Raw genomic sequence first — 19,235 nt, 5'->3', positions numbered from 1 at the left:
CTTGGATTGGGATCTTGCCTTTGATACTCACTAGTCACTTTACTTCTCCAAGTTTCCATTTCCATCAACAACACTTGGCAAACAGTTGGATGTTGGGAGAGAGTAAGAGTGAAGAATGGAAGATTCTTGAATTTGGGTAACTAGAAAGTTGGTGTTACCTTAGCAGAAATAGTGAAGTTAGGAGAAGGGAATGAGTTTAGAGGGAAAGCCTCATGAGTTCTGTTTTGGACTTGTTGAGGTCGAGATGCCTATGAGACTAGAGCTCAGGTGAGAGATGAAGGCTGGGTAGGTGAATTTGAGGGTCATCTGCATAGAGATGTTACTACTTTGTTGAAAGCCCAGACTTGTCAAACTCTGCCATTTTAAGATCTGTCCCAGACACTGCACCTCCTCCCCATTGCTAGTGCCTTCCCTCTGAGATTACTTTCCATTTATGCTGTATATATCTCATGTATGTCTTTTTGCATGTTATCTTTCCCCATGAGAATGTTTGCTCCTTGAGGACAAGGACCATGTTTTTGCCTTTCTTCGAATCTTCAGCACTTTTCACAATACCTGGCACGTAGTAATAACTTAATAAATGCTTGTTGATTGATTGATCTAATTTCACTATAGTAATGTACAAAGGCTCTCTTCATCCATCCCACAACAGTTTTGCCTAACCTGCTTGGTTCTTCACATAGGTCAGCGCCAATGGGAATGTCCTTCGTAGTGAAATTGTGGGCTCCATTAAGATGAGGGTGTTTCTCTCAGGGATGCCAGAACTGCGCCTGGGCCTCAACGACAAAGTTCTCTTTGACAATACAGGGCGTGAGTATACTCACTAGTGGCCTCTTTGCCCATGTTTCCTCTTGAGCATGTTCCTGCTGTATAAGGACTTAGCCTTTTCTTTGGTAGAAGAACAAGCCTCTGATTCTTAGAGGTGAGTGCAAAACCCTATTCACTGTTCCAGGAAAGCAGTAGATGGAAGAAAACCTTTCTACCCTAGAAAGATGACTTTGCTAAGCAAATAAATGATATGAGATTTTAAGACAAATGTTTGCTTCCCCATAGGAAGAAACTGATTTCAAGCTCTTTTGAAGTATTCATTGTTCAGGATGACACTTGATGCAAAATATTTTTATTTTTTCTTTAAAAATCAAGCCTTTCCTAGGCCGTTTGAAATTGCTGTATACATGTAAAACTATGAAACTACATTTATTTACAAGTAGCATATAATATACATTTTGTCTGTGTTAGACTAGATTTACCAATAAGTCTTCAGTGAAATTTAGCATATTTTATGTGGTTTACTCCATAAGTATATAGAATATCAGGACTTGCAGGGTCCTCAGAGATTATCTAGTCCATGCAGGTCCTTTTTCAGGTGAGAGAAATGAGGCCCACGAAATGGACATGACTTGCCAAGGTCACACAGCCTGTCATCAAGTCAGCCAGGATGGTGACTCAGGTCATAGTCCAATGTTCATTCTTCTCAGACATTCAGTAAAATGTATTAAGTGTTTACTATGTGTACCAGGCACCATGCCAAGCTCTGGCAGATACGAAAGCAAGAGACAGCCCCTGCTCTTGAGGAGCTCCATCTCATAGTAGAGACAACATGAATAGGTAGGCTGTAGACAGGATAAATTGGAAATGAGGAAGAACATTCCAACATGGGGGGATAGCCAGAGAGAATGCCCAGAATCAGGAGATGGAGGATCTTTTTGAAGAAACAGAAAGGAGGCCAATACCACTGGATCACGGGGTGTGTGGTAGAGAGTAAGGTATAAGGAGACCAGAAAGGTGGGGGTGGGGCCAGGGTGTGAAGGGCTTTGAATGCAAGACAGAATTTTATATTTGATACTGGAGGTGATAGGAAACTACTGGAGTTTATCGGGTAAGGAAGGAGGTGATATGGTCAGACCTGAACTTTAGGAAAATCACTTTGGTGGCTGAATGGAGGATGGATTGGAGTAGGGAGAAACTTGAGGCAGGTAGTCCCACCCATAGACCATTGCAGTAGTCCAAGTGCAAGGTGAGGAGGGCCTGTACCAGGTGGTAGCAGCATCAGAAGGAAAAAGAGGAGGAGGCAATGTATATGTGAGGGATTTTGCAAAGGTGAAAACAGGCCTTGGGCAACAGATGGGACCTGGGAGGTGAGAGAGAGAGCCCGAGGAGTCAAGAATGACTCCTAGGTTGTAAGCCCCGGGGGCTAGGAGGATAGTGGTACCTTCAGCAGCAATAGAAACCAGGAAGAGGGGAAAGTTTGGGGGGAGAGGAAATAGGTTCAGTTTTGGACATGTTGAGTTTAAGATGTTTACAAGATATCCAGTTTGAGATGTCCAGGAGCCAGCTGGAGATGCCGGAGGTCCTCAGAGAGGTTTGGTTAAGTAGATTTGAGAATCGTCAGCATAGAGATGATCGTTGAACCCATGGGAGTTGATGAGATCAACAAGGGAAGTAGTACCAAGAGAGAAGAGAAGAGGACCCAGGACAGCCTCAGGGGATAGCCAAGGTTAGCTGGAACAATCTGAAAGAAGATCCACTAAAGGAAGCTGTCAGAGTCCTGTAGTGCAAAGAGACCAATACAACTGCCATGTGACCCCAAGCAAGACATTGAACCTCTCTGTGCTTCAGTTTCCTTCTCTCTAAAATGGGGATCTCTACCTCTCAGGATTGTTGTTATCAGTCAGATGGGATAATAGCATCAAGGGTTTTGCAGAGTTCAAAGTCTGCTATAAATGTCAGCTATTATTATTAGCCTACTGCTTGGTCTCCCTGCCTTAAGTCTCTCTCACCCTCCAGTCCATCCTACACTCAGCTGTCCAACTGATCTTTTGAAAACTCAGGTCTGACCACATCACCCCCTTTCCTACTCAGTAAACTCCAGTAGCTCTCCCTCTGACCTTCAGGATCAAATATACAATCCTATTTGAAGGGCATCCGGAGCCCTTCATACCCTGACCCCCTCCTAACTTCCTGGGCTTTTTACACCTTCCTCCCTCTTGCCCCATGCAGTATATGGTGTGATCCTCTCTGTGTACCCCAGCTCTTCTGTTCCTTGAACAAGGCTATCTATCTCTCTGCTCTCGGCATATTCTCTGGTTGTCCACCCATGCCTGGAATGAGCTCCCTCCTCATCTCCACCTCTCAGTAGCCTTGGCATCCTACAAGTCTCAACTAAGATCCTGCCTCTAAAGAAACCTTTCCCATTCCTCCCTAATCCTAGTAGCTTCCCTCTGTCAGTTATTTCCTGTTTATCCTGTCAGTAGCTTGTTTGTGTCCAGCTGTTTGCATAGTGCCACCTCCGTTAGCCTGTGAGCTTGAGAGCAGGGACTGCCTTTTGCTTCTTTTTGTGTCTGCAGAGCTTATGTGCCTTAGACGCTCATTGATTGACTATCATCATTAGTATCACCTTGCATTTTTGTAATGCATTATAGTTTTGAAAGGCTTCTACATCCAATATTTCTTTCGATCCTCTTACCCCACTTATCAGGGAGATGCCATTTTGAAGCCAAGAAAACTAAGGCTTGGGTTGTGATGTGCCTGAGATCCACAGCTAGCAAAATGTGGAACTTGCTGATAAGGCAAGGAGGAAAGGCCTGTTTCCTTGTTTCCTTACTGGTTTTTGGTTAGTTAATGATTAATCACTCACTTTTAGATAAAATGTTTTCTTCACACAGCCTCATGAGGTAGGTAATACAGAGGTTATTCTCCCAGTTTTTCAGGTGAAGAAACTGAGGCTCAGAGATTAGAAGTGGCTTTGTTGTCAGTGACTAAGCTTGACCTCCCTGCCAGGTCTTACTCGCTCCTGGCCCCTTTTGTATTCTGTCTTCTAAGATAGTATACTGTCTTCTTCACTGCTTCTTTTCTTCACATTCTGTCCTTACTGTCTTCCAGGTGGGAAAAGCAAGTCAGTAGAGTTGGAAGATGTGAAATTCCACCAATGTGTGCGCCTCTCCCGCTTTGAGAATGACCGGACGATTTCTTTCATCCCTCCTGATGGAGAATTTGAACTGATGTCTTATCGCCTCAACACCCATGTAAGTGTGCCTGGGCTAGGTTGTGGTGGCAGTGATGGTGAACGTTAGTTAAAAAGGTAAGGAATGCCTGGTACCTCACCAGAGTCTAAGTGAAACATGTCCTCTAAGAGAGAAAGGAAACAAGGAACATCTTCCCAGTTGTTGGCATAGGCATCCATGTGTCCCAAGGAGTGCTGTAGGTATGCTATCTCCTGATTGGGGAGACAGCCAGCCATCTCTACGAGTAGGGCTTTGCTTAGCCATGCTGGGAAGCCATTTAATGAATAGATAAGAAGGCTTCGTAATTAATGTATTAAAGCACCAGCCTAAGGAGATATCAGACAGATAATAATAAACTGGGAGCTCTGCCCATGCGTCTTGGCTACAAGCTAAGCCTGGCAGGTTCAGAAATTCCGTTCACCTAGGGATAACAGGTATAGGTAAATTGAGTCACACACTAACTGCATTCACAGAAGACCAGTTTCTTTTTTTCCCTTTTTAAAAAAATTTAATATTTTTAGTTTTCAACATTGATTTCCACAAGATTTTGAGGTACAAATTTTCTCCTTATCTCTACCCCCCCCAAGATGGCATAAATTCTGATTGCCCCTTTCCCCAGTCTGCCTTTCCTTCTATCACCCCACTCCTTCCCCATCCCCTTTCCCCTTACTTTCTTGTAGGGCAAGATAGATTTCTATACCTCATTGCCTGTATATCTTATTTCCCAGTTGCTTGTAAAAGCAACTTTTTTTTTAAACATTTGTTTTTAGAACTTTGAGTTCCAAATTCTCTCCCTTCTTCCATCCCCACCCACCTCCTTGAGAAGGCAAGCAGTTCAACATAGGCCACACATGTATCATTAGGCAAAACACTTCCATAGTAGTTATGTTGTTAAAGACTATATTTCCCTCCATCCTATCCTGTCCCCCTTTATTCACTTTTCTCCCTTGACCCTGTACCTTTTCAAAAGTGTTTGCTTTTGACTACCTCCTCCCCTAATCTGCCCTCCCTTCTATCATCACCCCCCCACCCCTTATCCCCTTCCCCCCACTTTCCTGTAAGGTAAGACGCTCAATTGCATGTGTATGTTATTTCCTCAAGTCAGATCCGATGAGAGCAAGATTCATTCATTCCCTTTCACCTACCCCCTCTTCCCTTCCATTACAACAGCTTTTTCTTGGCACTTTTATGTGAGATAATTTACCCCATTGTATCTCTTCCTTTCTCCTCCCAATATATTCCTGTCTCATCCCTTAATTTTATTTTTTAGATATCATCCTTTCATATTCAACTCACCCTGTGCCCTCTGTCTATATATATATATATATATATATACATAAACACTATGAAAGGTCTCATGAGTTACAAATATCATCTTTCCATGTAGGAATGTAAACAAAATGGTTCAATTTTAGTAAGTCCCTTATGATTTCTCTTTCTTGATTACTTTTTCATGCTTCTCTTGATTTTAGTATTTAAACGTCAGATTTTATATTCAGCTCTGGTCTTTTCATCGAGACTGCTTGAAAGTCCTCTATTTCATTGAAAATCCATATTTTTTATCTTGCCCTACAAGAAAGGAAGGGAAAAGGGGATGAGAGGGGAGGGGGGTGATAGAGGGGAGGGCTGACTGGGGAACAGGGCAACCAGAATATATGCCATCTTGGAGTGGGGGGGGAGGGTGGAAATGGGAGAAAATTTGTAATTCAAACTGTTGTGAAAATCACTGCTGAAAACCAAATATGTTAAATAAATAAATTTAAATAAAAAAAGAAAATCCATATTTTGCCCTGGAGCATTATACTCAGTTTTGCTGGGTAGGTGATTCTTGGTTTTAATCCTAGCTCCTTTGACCTTTGGAATAGCATATTCCAAGCCCTTTGATCCCTTAATGTAGAAGCTGCTAGATCTTGTGTTATTCTGATTGTGTTTCCACAATATTCAAATTGTTTCTTCTGGCTGCTTGCAATATTTTCTCCTTGATCTGGAAACTCTGGAATTTGGCAACAATATTCCTAGGAGTTTTCTTTTGGGGATCTGTTTCAAGAGGCAGTTGGTGGATTCTTTCAATTTCTATTTTATCCTCTGGTTCTAGAATATCAGTGCAGTTTTCCTTGATAATTTCTTGAAAGATGATGTCTAGGCTCTTTTATGGCTTTCAGTTAGTCCAATAATTTTTAAATTATCTCTCCTGGATCTATTCTCCAGGTCAGTCGTTCTTCCAGTGAAATATTTCACATTGTCTTCCAATTTTTCATTCTTTTAGTTCTGTTTTATACTATCTTGATTTCTCATAAGGTCACTAGCTTCCACTTGCTCCAATCTAATTTTTAAGGCAGTATTTTCTTCAGTGGTCTTTTGGACCTCCTTTTCTATTTGGCTAATTCTGCCTTTCAAGGCATTCTTCTCCTCATTGGCTTTTTGGAGCTCTTTTTGCCATTTAAGTTAGTCTGTTTTTTAAGGTGTTATTTTCTTCAGTATATTTTTGGGTCTCCTTTAGTAAGTCATTAACTTATTTTTCATGCTTTTCTTGCATCACTCTCATTTCTCTTCCCAATTTTTCCCCTATTTCTCTTAACTTGCTTTTCCAAATCCGTTTTGAGCTCTTCCATGGCCTGAGACCAATTCATATTTTTTTGAAGGCATTTGACGTAGCCTCTTTGACTTTGTTGCCTTCTTCTGGCTGTATGTTTTAGTCTCTTTGTCGGCAAAGAAAGATTCTATAGTCTGAGTCCTTTTATACTACTTGCTCATTTTCCCAGCCAATTACTTGACTTTTGAGCTTTTTCCCAGGGTATGGTGGCTTTCAGAGTATAGAGTGCTCTGTCCCAAGCTTCAGGGGGTTTTGCACTGCTGTTTTCAGAGCTGCTTCTATTCTGAGGTAGTATGATGTACCACAAAGCTTTGCTGCACTAGTGCTCTTCCTCCCCCAAGAACTGCCAACCAGGACTGTGACTCAGATCCAAGTAGGGCAAAGCAAGAGAACCTTGTCTCAGCATCAGCAAAGCAATCTCTACACTCCCACTCTTATCAGCTGCTTGATTCCTCCCACTGTGTAGGCCTGGGGCCAGAAGCAGTCACTGCACTGCTGTTGTTACTGCAGCCACCTCCGCTGCCCCAGAGCTGTCTCCAAACCATGCACTTCCCTCACCCAGATCCAGCAGTTTTCCCACTGACCTGCTCCATTTTCTTTGACATTTGTGGGTTGAGAAGTCTGGTGACTGCCACAGTTCAGCGAGTCAGGGCCCTGAGGCCTGTTCTGCCCAGTCTACTCCATGCCTGGTCTGTCCTGGTGGGGCCCACATTGGGCTGTGCTTCATTCCCAGCATGATTCGATAGACCCTTCTCAGTCACCACCCAGGTCATCTTCGGCTGGAGACTTGTTTCCCTCTGTTATTTTGTGGATTCTGTAGCTCTAGAATTTGTTGAGAGGCATTTTTACAGGTGTTTGGAAGGATTTGGGGGAGAGCTTAAGTAAGTCCCTGTTTTTAAGAGCCATCTTTGCTCCGCCCCCCTCTAATGCTAGCATTTTAATGAAAGAGGTCAGTGACACTCTGATGGCAAAGACCTTCATGGAAGGGTAGGGAAGGGCTCAAGGCTAGGAGACCAGTTTCTTGACCCACTATTCATCCATCTGGGGCATTCCTTACTCTAGGGAGACAAGGTATAAGAGTAAAATAGAGAATCATGCAAATCAATATATCTCATACAAATGATTTTTCTTAGAAAATTAATAAAATGTCCGAAGCATACTATTTGCTCTCTTTTTAAATTTTGTTTTGTTTTGTTTTTTTCTTTCTTGTGTTTCCTCCCATTTGTTCTAATTCTCCTATACAACATGACTAATGTGAAAGTATGTTTAATAAGAATGTATACGTAGAGCCCATATTAGATTGCATGCCGTCTCAGGGAGGGAAGAGGGAAGGAAGGTGGAGAAAATTTAAAACTTATGGAAGTGAATGTTGAAAACTAAAAACAAAGTGATAAAAAAGAAATTTAATAAATCATCACATAAAGTATGGAAAGAAACCTCCAATAAAAACATCAAATCCAAGCTATTTACATGTTAAGTAAGGAGAGGAGGAAAAATAGAACTATAAATGACTTGAATAAAATAGTAACGGTTTGCTTGCTCTTTGTCCCATTCCAATTTCGTTTCTACCAGTGAACTGTTTTGTTGCTAGTGAGTTTTTAATGTCATCATAATTGATTTGTCGATATTTTTCTGCATCCTTTTGCTGTATGTCTCCATATTTCTCTGTACATGTTTGTGCTATTTCACAGCACAATAATAGTCTGTTCTATTGCTATACCACAGCTAGTTTAGCTATACCTCAGTGATTGAATATTTTAGTACTTGGGTACCATTGTTCCCAGTTCTTTGTTACTATACATAGGACAGAACTAAATATGGATCTAGTAGTGGATTCTCTGGGGAAGGAATGGGAAGTAGGGCATTCCAGATTCACATGCTAAATTGTGTGGTATAGACATTATTTTCTAGAACAGCAGCATTTCTCCTTACACCATGAAGGAAAATGTTGGCCAGGGTGGGAGGAAGATGAAGAAAGCCATGAGGTCTGGGAGTAAATGCTTAAGGAGGAGGAAGCTGAAGGGACCATTTTCCCAGCAAGGGCAGCCCGGCTTCTTCAGAGGCTGCAGTCCTGGAGAAATGGAAAATTGGTGACTAAGTGAGGATCCTTCATTTCTTATGTGTCAACCTTCATGGAGCTCTGAGCCTTTCCATGGGGCTACCAAGCCTAACTCTGTGAAAACAGCTTTGCTGATTTGCCCTGTCTTAGACCAGTTTGCCAGAAACACAGATAGATATGTTGCCTTGTGTTAGACAGTTTTGAGGTGTCTGTTTCTGGCAAGGGTTAAATTGACGCTGAAATCAGACTCATTGCTTTCATGGTGTTTGTGTCTCCTCCCAGGTAAAGCCCTTGATATGGATTGAGTCTGTAATTGAAAAACATTCCCACAGCCGCATCGAGTACATGATTAAGGTCAGTTGCCCCTTCAGAAGTCTGGTTAGCTTTAAGTGGATCCTGCCCGCCAGACAAAGCACAGATTTCATTTTTAAACCATTCTTTTATTGGTTGGTGGTGGTTGTAGTAACAGCTCCCATTTCTATAACAGTTTAAAGTTTACAAAGCACTTTGCTCACAACAGTCCTGTGAGGTAGGGGACAGTTTGCTTTGAAGATGCTAGGCAAGGGGCAGGTAGGTGGTGCAGTGAGTAGAGCACCAGCCCTGGAGTCAGGAGGACCTGAATTCAAATCTGGCCTCAGACACTTGACACACTTTCTAGCTGTGTGACCTTGGGCCCTGCCTTCCCCCCTCCAAAAAAAAAAATGCTAGGCAATTTCTCTTGTCTCTCAAAGGAGAATTTTAACTCATGGCTTGGCTCACCCTCGTAAATTTAGCTATAGACTGTAATTAGTGTAGTAATGATATTTATCATTACTGTTTCCACTACTATGAATAACTCACATTTCTATAGCTTTTAAAAATGCTTTCCTCTTAACCCTATGTGTAGATAGTATATAGTATTATTATCCCTTACTAGTAAAAGGAGGCTCCAAAGAGTTTGTGACTTGCCCAAGATCTCATAATTATTAAGTATCAGAGCCAGAATTTGAATTGACGTCACCTATCCAGCGCTGCTTCTGCTCAGCCACACTGCCTGGACACTTAATGAGTCCCTAATGGATTACAAGAAGTGAGTCATGCCCAGAGGTATGCCCAGTGTGGGGAGAGCCTCAAAACCATGGCATATGAGGTTCAGTTGAAGGAACAGGGAATGTTTAGCCTGGCAGGAAGGAGGCTGTGAAGCCAGGGCTTCCCAAGGGCCTTTGTGTGACAGACAAAGTGGAGTTGTTCTAGGTAGAGCACCACAACAGAAGTGAAAGTTACAGGGAGGCAGCTTGTTGCCAGTCCAATATCAGAGACACTTTGTAAGCAGCTAGAACCGTGCAAAAACGGACAGGCTACCTTGTGAGCAGAGAGCTCCCCGTCAATAGTGGTGTGCAGGAGGGAGCTCAGCCCCCATTGGGATTGTTCGAGGGAAGCTTATGTGAGCAGTGCTACTAAAGTAGAGAGGAAGGAGCCACTTACAGGACGGCAGCAGGCTAGGCTTTCCAGAAGAGATCCTTTTGTAGGCTGGAGCCAGCCCACTATCTTCCCGCAGAGAAGATCCAGGTTTCTTTTATTTATACCAAATGAAAAAACTGCTTTTAGTCATTTTATTGATTCATTGACATAAACATAAAGTGACTTGCCCAAGGTCACACAGTTGATATGTATTGGAGCTAGGACTCAGAGGCAGGTCTTTTACTCTTTGTCACATGGTGAAAAGAACACAAAGATCCAGTTGGGTTTGTTTTTTAATCCACAGATGCTTGAATAGAAGCCAAACATGAAGGGATTTAATTTCACTTTTCTGGCATATATTTACTAAATGTTTCTCTCTCTGCCCCACACCATTTTACTCTAGTCTTTTCATAATATTACTCAGAAAAAAGCTTCCCTCCTTGCCCAATTTCCTGACCACAGCTGTAGTCATATCCCTTCACAGCTTGCAAAGAACAGGTTGCACTGAAGGAGTGGGGGTGGTGGATCTTGCTTTTATCCTATGCTAAGAAAGCTCAGCTTGTTTGTGGCCTTTCTGTAGGCAAAGAGCCAGTTTAAACGCCGATCCACTGCAAACAATGTGGAGATCCACATTCCTGTGCCCAATGATGCCGACTCGCCAAAGTTCAAAACGACTGTGGGGAACGTCAAGTGGGTCCCAGAGAACAGTGAAATAGTTTGGTCGATTAAATCCTTCCCGGTGAGTGGGTACCTCAGCCCCAAACTGATAGCACCACTTCTCCATCTAAAAGCTGAAAATCTAGCCTCTTCCCTCCTGTGTTTCCCCTGTTTAAGACTCTCAAAGAACTTTTCAAATGCACCAGGAGAGTGCTTGATTGCTAGGCCTTGGTGATAGCCCAATTTAGCTATATATTGTCAACTTGATTGGTTATTGCTATATATACCAAAAAATGACTTCTAAATGGAAAATTCAGGTTTTTCACTAATCCCTCCCCCCACAGTCTGAATGAGGAAGGTTCAGATCAGCACATTTATTAAGTACCTGCTTCATGCAGAGGCCATGATTGGCACTAAAGAAAATAAGGGGATTAGGTGATTGAATGAATGAAAAAGCATTTAGTAGCACTTACTTTGTGCTAAGCTCTGTGCTGAGCACTGGGGATGTGACATATGAATACAAAAGTAAAGCTAGTCCTTGCCCTTAAGGGACTTACATTAATGAGGGAACATATATGGAGATTGGTGATAAGACCCATTCCTTGATTTCTAGAAGTTTCCAGTTTAGTAGGGAAGCTAAGGATAACAGATAACTATAATGAAAAATCATAATCCCACTTTCCATTGTAATAGCACATTAAAGTTCACAGAGCACTTTCCTCTTAAAGTAAGCAGTGTAATTGTTGTCCCTATTATATGGATGTAAAACTGAGGCCTAGAGAGGTTCAGTGACATATTCAGGGTAGCACAGCTACTGAGTGCAGAGCTGTGGATGAGGGATGCAAAATAAAGAAAACCAAGTTATCTCAGAGGCCCAAGGAAGGAAAAATTATGATCAATGAAGGCAATTGAGCTGCTCTTTTGAACTAAGATAGGGGTAAGATTTCCACAGGTCAAGGTGGGTTTATAGAGAAGGGTGTTGGCCATAGCTGGGAAGTAAAGCACAAGTATCTTCTCAGTCAGCATGGGGTACTGGAAAGGCAGGGTGATGCCAGGTACAGAGGGCCTCAAGTATACCGCCAGAGAGTCTGGGCTTCTCTAATGGTCTTAGGGAACCACTGCAGGGCTTCAGGTTTTGGAGAATCACATAGGAAGATTTTGTTCTCCCTTTGCTTTTTCTATTTTTCTCTACCTAAAGTCAACTGGAACTTTGGAAAGGGTCTGACTCAATTAGGTTGGAAACTTCAGCACTTAGTGCAGATTTCATCAAACCAAGGAAATTTAAACCCAGCTGGTTGACTTCCATTTAGTGGTTTGTGTCTAAAGTGGGCCAGGTCCTGCAGATCCCTTTAGAAGATCATTCCTGTATCTTTAGCCTAATGTGCCTGCATGTAACCACCATTCATATTCAGCTTTTGCCTCCTCCTCTATCAGGTGCCAGCTGTAGACATAGCTCCAGCTATTTTTCTTGGTAAAACTGGCAGAAAGTTTGAAAGCAAGCATGGTACATGAGAATGACTTGCTGCCACACAGCCATTGCAAGTGAGAAATGGTGTGCTCCTTCTTGGACTTTTCCCAGTGAATTTATTCCTCTTAAACCAATACTTAGGCCAGCCAAAAATGTGGTCAAGGTTTGGGGTGAGACGGTTGACTCAATTTGCTTCTATTTCAGTATTTACTCTTTTATCTCTCTCATCTCCGTACAGGGAGGGAAAGAATATCTGATGAGAGCTCACTTTGGCCTGCCCAGCGTTGAAGCTGAGGACAAAGAAGGAAAACCACCCATAAGTGTCAAGTTTGAAATTCCATACTTCACCACCTCAGGGATACAGGTCTTTATTGTGATGATGTAAAGTTATTGGAAGTAATGTCCAAGGCTGGGGACAGGGGGAGGGGGTGGGGGTGGGGATATTCATATTGTTATTCTTTGGTACTACAAGTTCTTTTTTGAAGCAAAAAGATGAATCTAATTGGAAAAGGAGGACAGGGATGTGGAAGTGAAGAGGCTAAAAGCTGTTTCAAATAAGAACTTCTAACACTAGTTAGTAATTTAAAGCCCTAAAAGCATCAAAGCACCAAATGTCAGAGCTGAAAGAGATATAGAAGGTCAGAGCTGGGAGGGCCCTTAGAACCCAGAGTGTCAGAGCTGGGAGGGTCCTTAGAACACAGGATGTCAGAGCTGGGAAGGCCCTTGGAACCCAGAGTGTCAGAGCTAAAAGGGTCCTTAGAACCCAAGATGTCAGAGCTGGGAGGGCCCTTGGAACACAGTGTCAGAGCTGGGAGGGTCCTTAGAACCTGGGATGTCAGAGCTGGAGGGCCCTTAGAACACAGAGTGTCAGAACTGCAAGGGCCCTTAGAGATCATTTAGTCTCACTTTCTCATTTTATAGATGAAGAAACTGAGCCCCAGAGAAGTGGAGTCACTTGCTGAAAGTCCATACAGGGAGCTAGCTAGTGGCAGAGCCAAAAATAGACCATGGATTACCTCTTTCCTAGACGCTGCCCTAGTGAGAGGTCATGCATGGTTCCCTCATCCCTATGCTGCCTATTGAAGCAGGTTACAATTGGGTTATCTCAACGTTTTAAAAATAAAGGAGGACCATGTGCTTGGCTGCTTTTCCATACATCTGCATCTGCTTACAATGGAACATTTGCTTAGCATTTCCAGATTCTGGAGCTCAGTGAGCTCTTAGGAGGAAAGCAGTCTGTCACCAAGAAGGTAGTACATTATTCTCCTGAGGACAGGCAGATGTTTATTGTTTGCTCTTGGGCCTTGCAGGTGCGTTACTTGAAGATCATTGAGAAGAGTGGTTACCAAGCTTTGCCTTGGGTTCGTTACATCACCCAGAATGGAGGTAAGTTGGGTTACTCTAGCTGATCATGTCTCAAATCCTTGGACATTACTATCACCCTTTAGCTCACATTTGTTAGCATGTATGGTTCACAAAGCACTTTACACATGTTAATCTTATTTGAGCCTCACTAACCTTTTTAGGGAGTCTAAGCAGAAGGTATTGTCCTCATTTTAGGAAATAGATTCACAGAGGAAAAGTGATTTGTCCACAGCTATGAAGTGTTGGAGCTGGGGCCCAAACTCTGCCCAGTCCAGGGCTCTTCCCACTCTTCAGGCTGCCAGACCTACTGGTCGGTCAGTTTCCCACATCCATGCTCCAGGACGGTTATAGATGGAGAAGTGCAGTTCTCATGCTTCATAACCAATATGATCCAAAAATATGCCCTACTTTCTTCTATAATCTGACTTTTATAAAACCTGAGTGTGGCTTACAGTCAAAGTAGATCTTTTTTGTTTTTCCTTTTAGAGGGATCATATTTTAGGGATGTAGTCCAGACTTTTAGGTCACACTCTGTATTTGAGATTAATGATCTAATTAAAACCCTGAAAATAATTGTCTTTAAGCTGTTTTGTGCAACGCAGAAGGAAACCATATCAATATTGACATTACTCATAAATGAAAACAGACACACAAGGAAACTGCACAAAAATGAAACGGTCACTTACACATTCTCCTTTAAGAGGTGAATAAAGGGGTTTATAAAATCGGTTTTATTTTGTACCCAAAGGCAAAGAGAAACATAACATCATGAAATGTTTAATTATCTCACCTTGAGGTCTTCATGATAAATATAAGCAAGAGAACCACCAAGAAGGTAATTGCAGTTTTTGTAGCAATATCTGTTGCCAAGAATGAAGTAGAGAAATTCAGTGAAGAGCTAAAGAAGTCCTGCAAATGAAAACAACAGACAGATGACTGGATATGTGTATATATGTAGAGAGAGAGAGACGGAGAGAAATTGTGCTACTTTTTTGCAAAGGTGTGGGCATGGGAGACCAGGACAAACAGTATGGTTCAGGATTCAAAAGCCTCCTGCCTTTATATCATGAATATTTTCTTCCAGAAGATTGTTAGAAGGTGCCGGTAGTAACAATACTAAATACACAAAATTTAAAATTGATTCTCTTAACAGAAAATAACTGGTTACTTGAGTGGGGGGCACTGCTAAATCAGCTATTAGTGTGCATTCAGAACAACTAGTTAGACTAAAGGTTAAAATCAGTACTAAACAAGAAGAAAGAATAAATTTGAGAAGACATTGCAAGCCCCTACAACTTCAGCTCACGCAAATTATGGATAAAGGAAAAAATATTTTCTACTGAAATTTAACTGATAGAAAAGTAATCATCACAACAGAGAGGCAAAAGAGCCCAGAAACTTCCTCAGCTTTTCAGCACTTGATCTTGCCGAGAAGAAACATGACAGCCAAGTGTAACATTGGCTAATAACATAAACTTGTGCAAAATGTTGCAGAGGAACGAAATAGAAGATTATGAGCTGGATTTCCTCTTTATAAAGCTAAGACTGGTAGGAGGGAGGAAAGGGATTGCAGAAGGCTTGGCATAAGACCTAAGGAAGCAAAATCAGCATAGGACCATTTGTAGATGAAATTAGATGGAGATGAACATATAGGCAAAAAAATGGAACCGGAATCTATCAGTATTTTTAGTTACCTATTGTAGCCATCAGTAACAGTGGAACTTTGCATTTTTGGACTCAGCACCTTAATACTTGATGGGCTACATGAGGAAATGACATTTAAGAAAATGAGATCACGAAAAAGAGCTGAACCAGACCAAGTACACACAGAAGAGTTCTGTATTGTAGGCAACACAAATGTGAAAGCATTTGGAGATGACCTATCAAAATATTTAAAAGGGAGGAAAGATAACAGGTGGTTGAAAAATAGGTGTTGCAGATGGAAAGTGAGCTGAGTTTGGAACTGAAGAGAAGGAAAAGAACATGTTATAGTACATTTGGGAAATTAACCATCCCGAGCTGCTTCTTTATACACTCATCTTTTCATACCAGTATTGTTCTGTTGATTCCATAGGACTGAAAATCATGAAACACTGCAATCTAGAAACTGTAGATCAAAACTTTGGGTGACACAAAAGGGCTGTGGAAAGATGAATGGTGGGCATAAATAGTCTACAGTATATCACTAAACGTGACATGCCCAAGAAATAGTGAAAAATAGATCATTCGAGAGACGAATTAGCAGAAAAGGAGGTGGGCCAGTCATGTTGGGAGAGCAAGGCGTAACAGAAGGACAGCATAAGGGCTGCAGTGGTGTCCATGGTTGCTAATCCTAGAGGAAAGTCTCTAGCACGTTGGGTGTACCTCCTAAAAAGGATTTATGGCAGGGTATGGACAAGAAATTCACAGGATTAAAAGGAAAGATGTGGTCATGATCTGAATCGTTAAAAGGAGTGACCATATCAGAAAAATCATAGTCTTTCTCCAAGCTCACTCCACATTGAGATACATAGCTATGAGCACACATTAGTGTTCTCTCCTGTTTGATTCTTCATCCAGGTTCCCCACCCATTCTTACCTTGTCTTTTTTAGAGTGAGAACGATCTTTGTATTGTCACAGGTTCCCAGATGTCATTAGTTGGCATAGGCAGAACAGTACTATAAGAGGCTGTCAGGTTCATAGGAACAGAGCCGAGTGGGGAGCCTTCTAGGGAGAGAGAGGCTCACACCCACTAAGCTTTAGTCTTTAGTCAGCATTGTATTTTAAAACACGTGTTATCTGGTTCTATCCTTATTTCATTAACCCCCTGATAAAAAGGAGAGGGAAGTGGGAGAGGGAAGGAGATAAATGGTGGTTGTCGGTGAACTTGGAAGCTCGTCTCACTTGTTCTCAATTATCTTTCTTGTAGACTATCAGCTTCGAACGCAATGAGGTTTCTCTGCCAGCCCAGATGACACACATCTCCAGGCCTAAAATTTGTTTGTAGGAATTTCTTGTGGTACTGAAGACTGTCAACGTCTTGTCTTCAGTGGTGACTTCGATAAATCTGAACAAACTGAGGAGAGAGAATTAAATAGATATTTATTGACTTTGACACCCAGCATTATATGCCCTGACCATGACTGTGTGGATATCTTTTCATCATTTGTATACATTGTTTCTGCTGTTACCAGCTGTTCAAATTAAGAGTCACACTTTGTCCCAAATAGGCAGGAACACAGGAATAATCTTAGAATTACCCTTTCATGCCAGCCCGAGCCAATTTTGGAAGGAGACAAAAGTCCCATTTTAGATAAAATGTTCTTTTCTAATGTGATGTGAGCTCAGTGATACCAAAAAGCATGGTGTTAGATTTGCCAAAATCACTGCTAGGTGAGTCATCTTACTGAAAATACGGTAGAGGCACCAGTGAAGCAGACCGAGTGGAAATTTAGGGAAAATGATATATTCTGCAAGGTTGTTCTTTTAGCTCATCTGGCAAAGCTCTGGAGGTCAGGACACGAATATTCACCTTGATTCTCACCAAGCACATCTGCTTCCAGAACAGCTCCTCAGAGCTGGGAATCAAGGATGTCTCCCTAACCAGGAGTGGGGTACAGCCCTGAATGTTTACAGAGCACATGCTGCCTGCTTTCAGGCTGCCAGAACTCATTTTCCCAGGACATTGTCAGGGTAGTGAAGTGACCCATGATCACACTACCCACCATCCTACCCCGAAACACCACATAGAGTTCTTAAGGATGAATTTAAATATAGAGAAAATGAAATCATACTTGAGACTAGGGTAGGGTTACTGATTCCAGGTAGTCTTGCCAGGGAAGCTTGTTGAATTACCCTTTTTTAGTTCAGGTGGATCTTTGAGATCTTACAGACCCTTTCAAAATCCATCGCCCTCTTTGGTCACAGCCATGCCAAAAGGTTCAAAGGCTGTGTGTGCCTTCAGTCCAGGGGCTTCGCTGACTCTTGAATTTTGGATGTATTGAAACTAGGCTGGGGCCCTGGTTCTGGGTCTCCTTACACACCACGTGCCATTCTGTTAGTTTTACAAGCCAGAACAGTATTTTTCTAGCTCTGCTGGGGGGCTGATGGCTGATGAGTGTGGTGAAGATGGGCTGTGTGTTGTGTTTGTCCCGTTAGGTAGCAGGGGCTTGAGACTTGAGACATTAGGTCCCGTCTTGCACCCCAGTCTGCTCTCATCTGTCCTTGTGAGTCTGCCATCGTGACGTTCTAGAGGAGACTTCAGCCCAGGTGTTTCTGAAGATGCTCCTGGAGACTGAGAATAGAGCGTGTTCTGTAAATGAAAGTGCTGTATGTTTTGTTAACGCCAATTCAGTTACTGTTATTACACCCACCTGTAGAACATATTGGTCAATGTTGCATTAAATGCAGATTTCAAATCTACTTTGTCTGCTGAAATTGACTGGACGAGTCTTAGCTGTCCAACCAAAAAAGTCTTGTTGAGAGCTGGAAATAGCCTGGTTTAGCGGGGCATGACTGCTGACTTCAGTCAAAGCCAGCAAATCCTAGTGCCAGAAATTATCTTTAGTCACACATCCAGCTCTCATCTAGTCCCACTTGTATTTGAAGCAGGAATGCTGTCTGCAGCATCTCTGACAAGTAGTAGTCTTAGTTCTGCTCAAACGCCTCCAAAGAAGAAATTTTCAACCTTAAGGAAATTTTTCTCCACATCATTCTGTGAAACCTGAATCCCTATAGTTTCCTAACTGCCACCCCACCCAAACTCTGAGCTCAGAACTTATTTGTAGTGACCCCAGCCCCCTCTCCTGGCTTCTCATACCTGCTCTGACCTCACTTCCCGCTCTTCCCAGTCCAGCCCTATAGTTAACTAGTTCAACCATAGACTCCTGTCAAATCCCTGGACTTCTCTTTGCTCGTGCTTGCCAAATCCCAGCCTTTAGTAACCCCACCCCCCATTCTGACTTCTCTGCCCCATGCTTATATGCTTCTTAACCACGCCAGATGAGTGCACAGCAACTTTATCAGCTAATCACACATGCTCCTTCGCTGTTGTACAGTGATCCTTCTAGCCACATGTAACTGATTACCTAAATCTTTACATCGGCTATTCCACACCTGTTTACCAGTCCAGCTAGAAGCACCTGGGTGACATCACCAGAGGGCACATGCCTCTCCAGACTCTACTTCATCCCATCTCTCGGCAGAGGCCCTGTACCTTCTACAAGGACGTAGAAGTCACCTGTTGTGAACTTCTGTCTCCCATCTCCCATCTCAGGACCCCTCCACACCCTTTCTCATTCTTTCCTTCTGTGCTCTTAATTGCTAGAGAAGAGATGGCCCCTCTCACCTCCTCTGGCAGATTGCCCCTGAAATCCCCAGATTTTCAGCTTCCCTCTGCCTCTGTGACTCCATCTCTGTCTTTCTCCTCATTTCTTGCTCCCTCCCCCCTCCCTCTCTTTTTCCTTCTTTCCCTGCTGCCAACAAATGTGCCCAAATCTCCCCCATCCTTAAGGCTTCATTTGACTTTAGCATAACCTCAAGCTATCATCTTATCTCTCTCCCCTCCCTTTCTCAGCCAGATTCCTAGAAGCCTTCTACACACATTGCTCCACTTCCTCTATACACGCTGCCTCCCACTCACTTCTCAACCCCGGAGAGTTTAGCTTCCA

At 42.6% G+C, this 19,235-nt stretch overlaps 1 protein-coding gene across 1 annotated transcript in view; it reads left to right on the top strand.

The window, feature by feature from the left end:
- AP1M1 (adaptor related protein complex 1 subunit mu 1) overlaps positions 1 to 17,988 on the top strand; it is a 30,876-nt gene extending 12,888 nt beyond the window's left edge. The window contains exons 6-12 of the mRNA XM_036752380.1: positions 684 to 810; positions 3,883 to 4,025; positions 8,939 to 9,010; positions 10,677 to 10,835; positions 12,460 to 12,585; positions 13,532 to 13,607; positions 16,496 to 17,988. Of these exons, the coding sequence (XP_036608275.1) occupies positions 684 to 810; positions 3,883 to 4,025; positions 8,939 to 9,010; positions 10,677 to 10,835; positions 12,460 to 12,585; positions 13,532 to 13,607; positions 16,496 to 16,518 (726 nt within the window). The 3' untranslated portion in view covers positions 16,519 to 17,988. The remainder of the gene's footprint in view (positions 1 to 683; positions 811 to 3,882; positions 4,026 to 8,938; positions 9,011 to 10,676; positions 10,836 to 12,459; positions 12,586 to 13,531; positions 13,608 to 16,495) is intronic.
- The last annotated feature ends 1,247 nt before the right edge of the window (positions 17,989 to 19,235 follow it).

The sequence above is a fragment of the Trichosurus vulpecula genome, chromosome 1 (assembly GCF_011100635.1).
Source record: "Trichosurus vulpecula isolate mTriVul1 chromosome 1, mTriVul1.pri, whole genome shotgun sequence".
In the NCBI taxonomy this organism is placed as follows: Eukaryota; Metazoa; Chordata; class Mammalia; order Diprotodontia; family Phalangeridae; genus Trichosurus; species Trichosurus vulpecula.
Note: the sequence above shows the minus strand (reverse complement) of the source record. Positions and strands in the feature narration are given on the sequence as shown.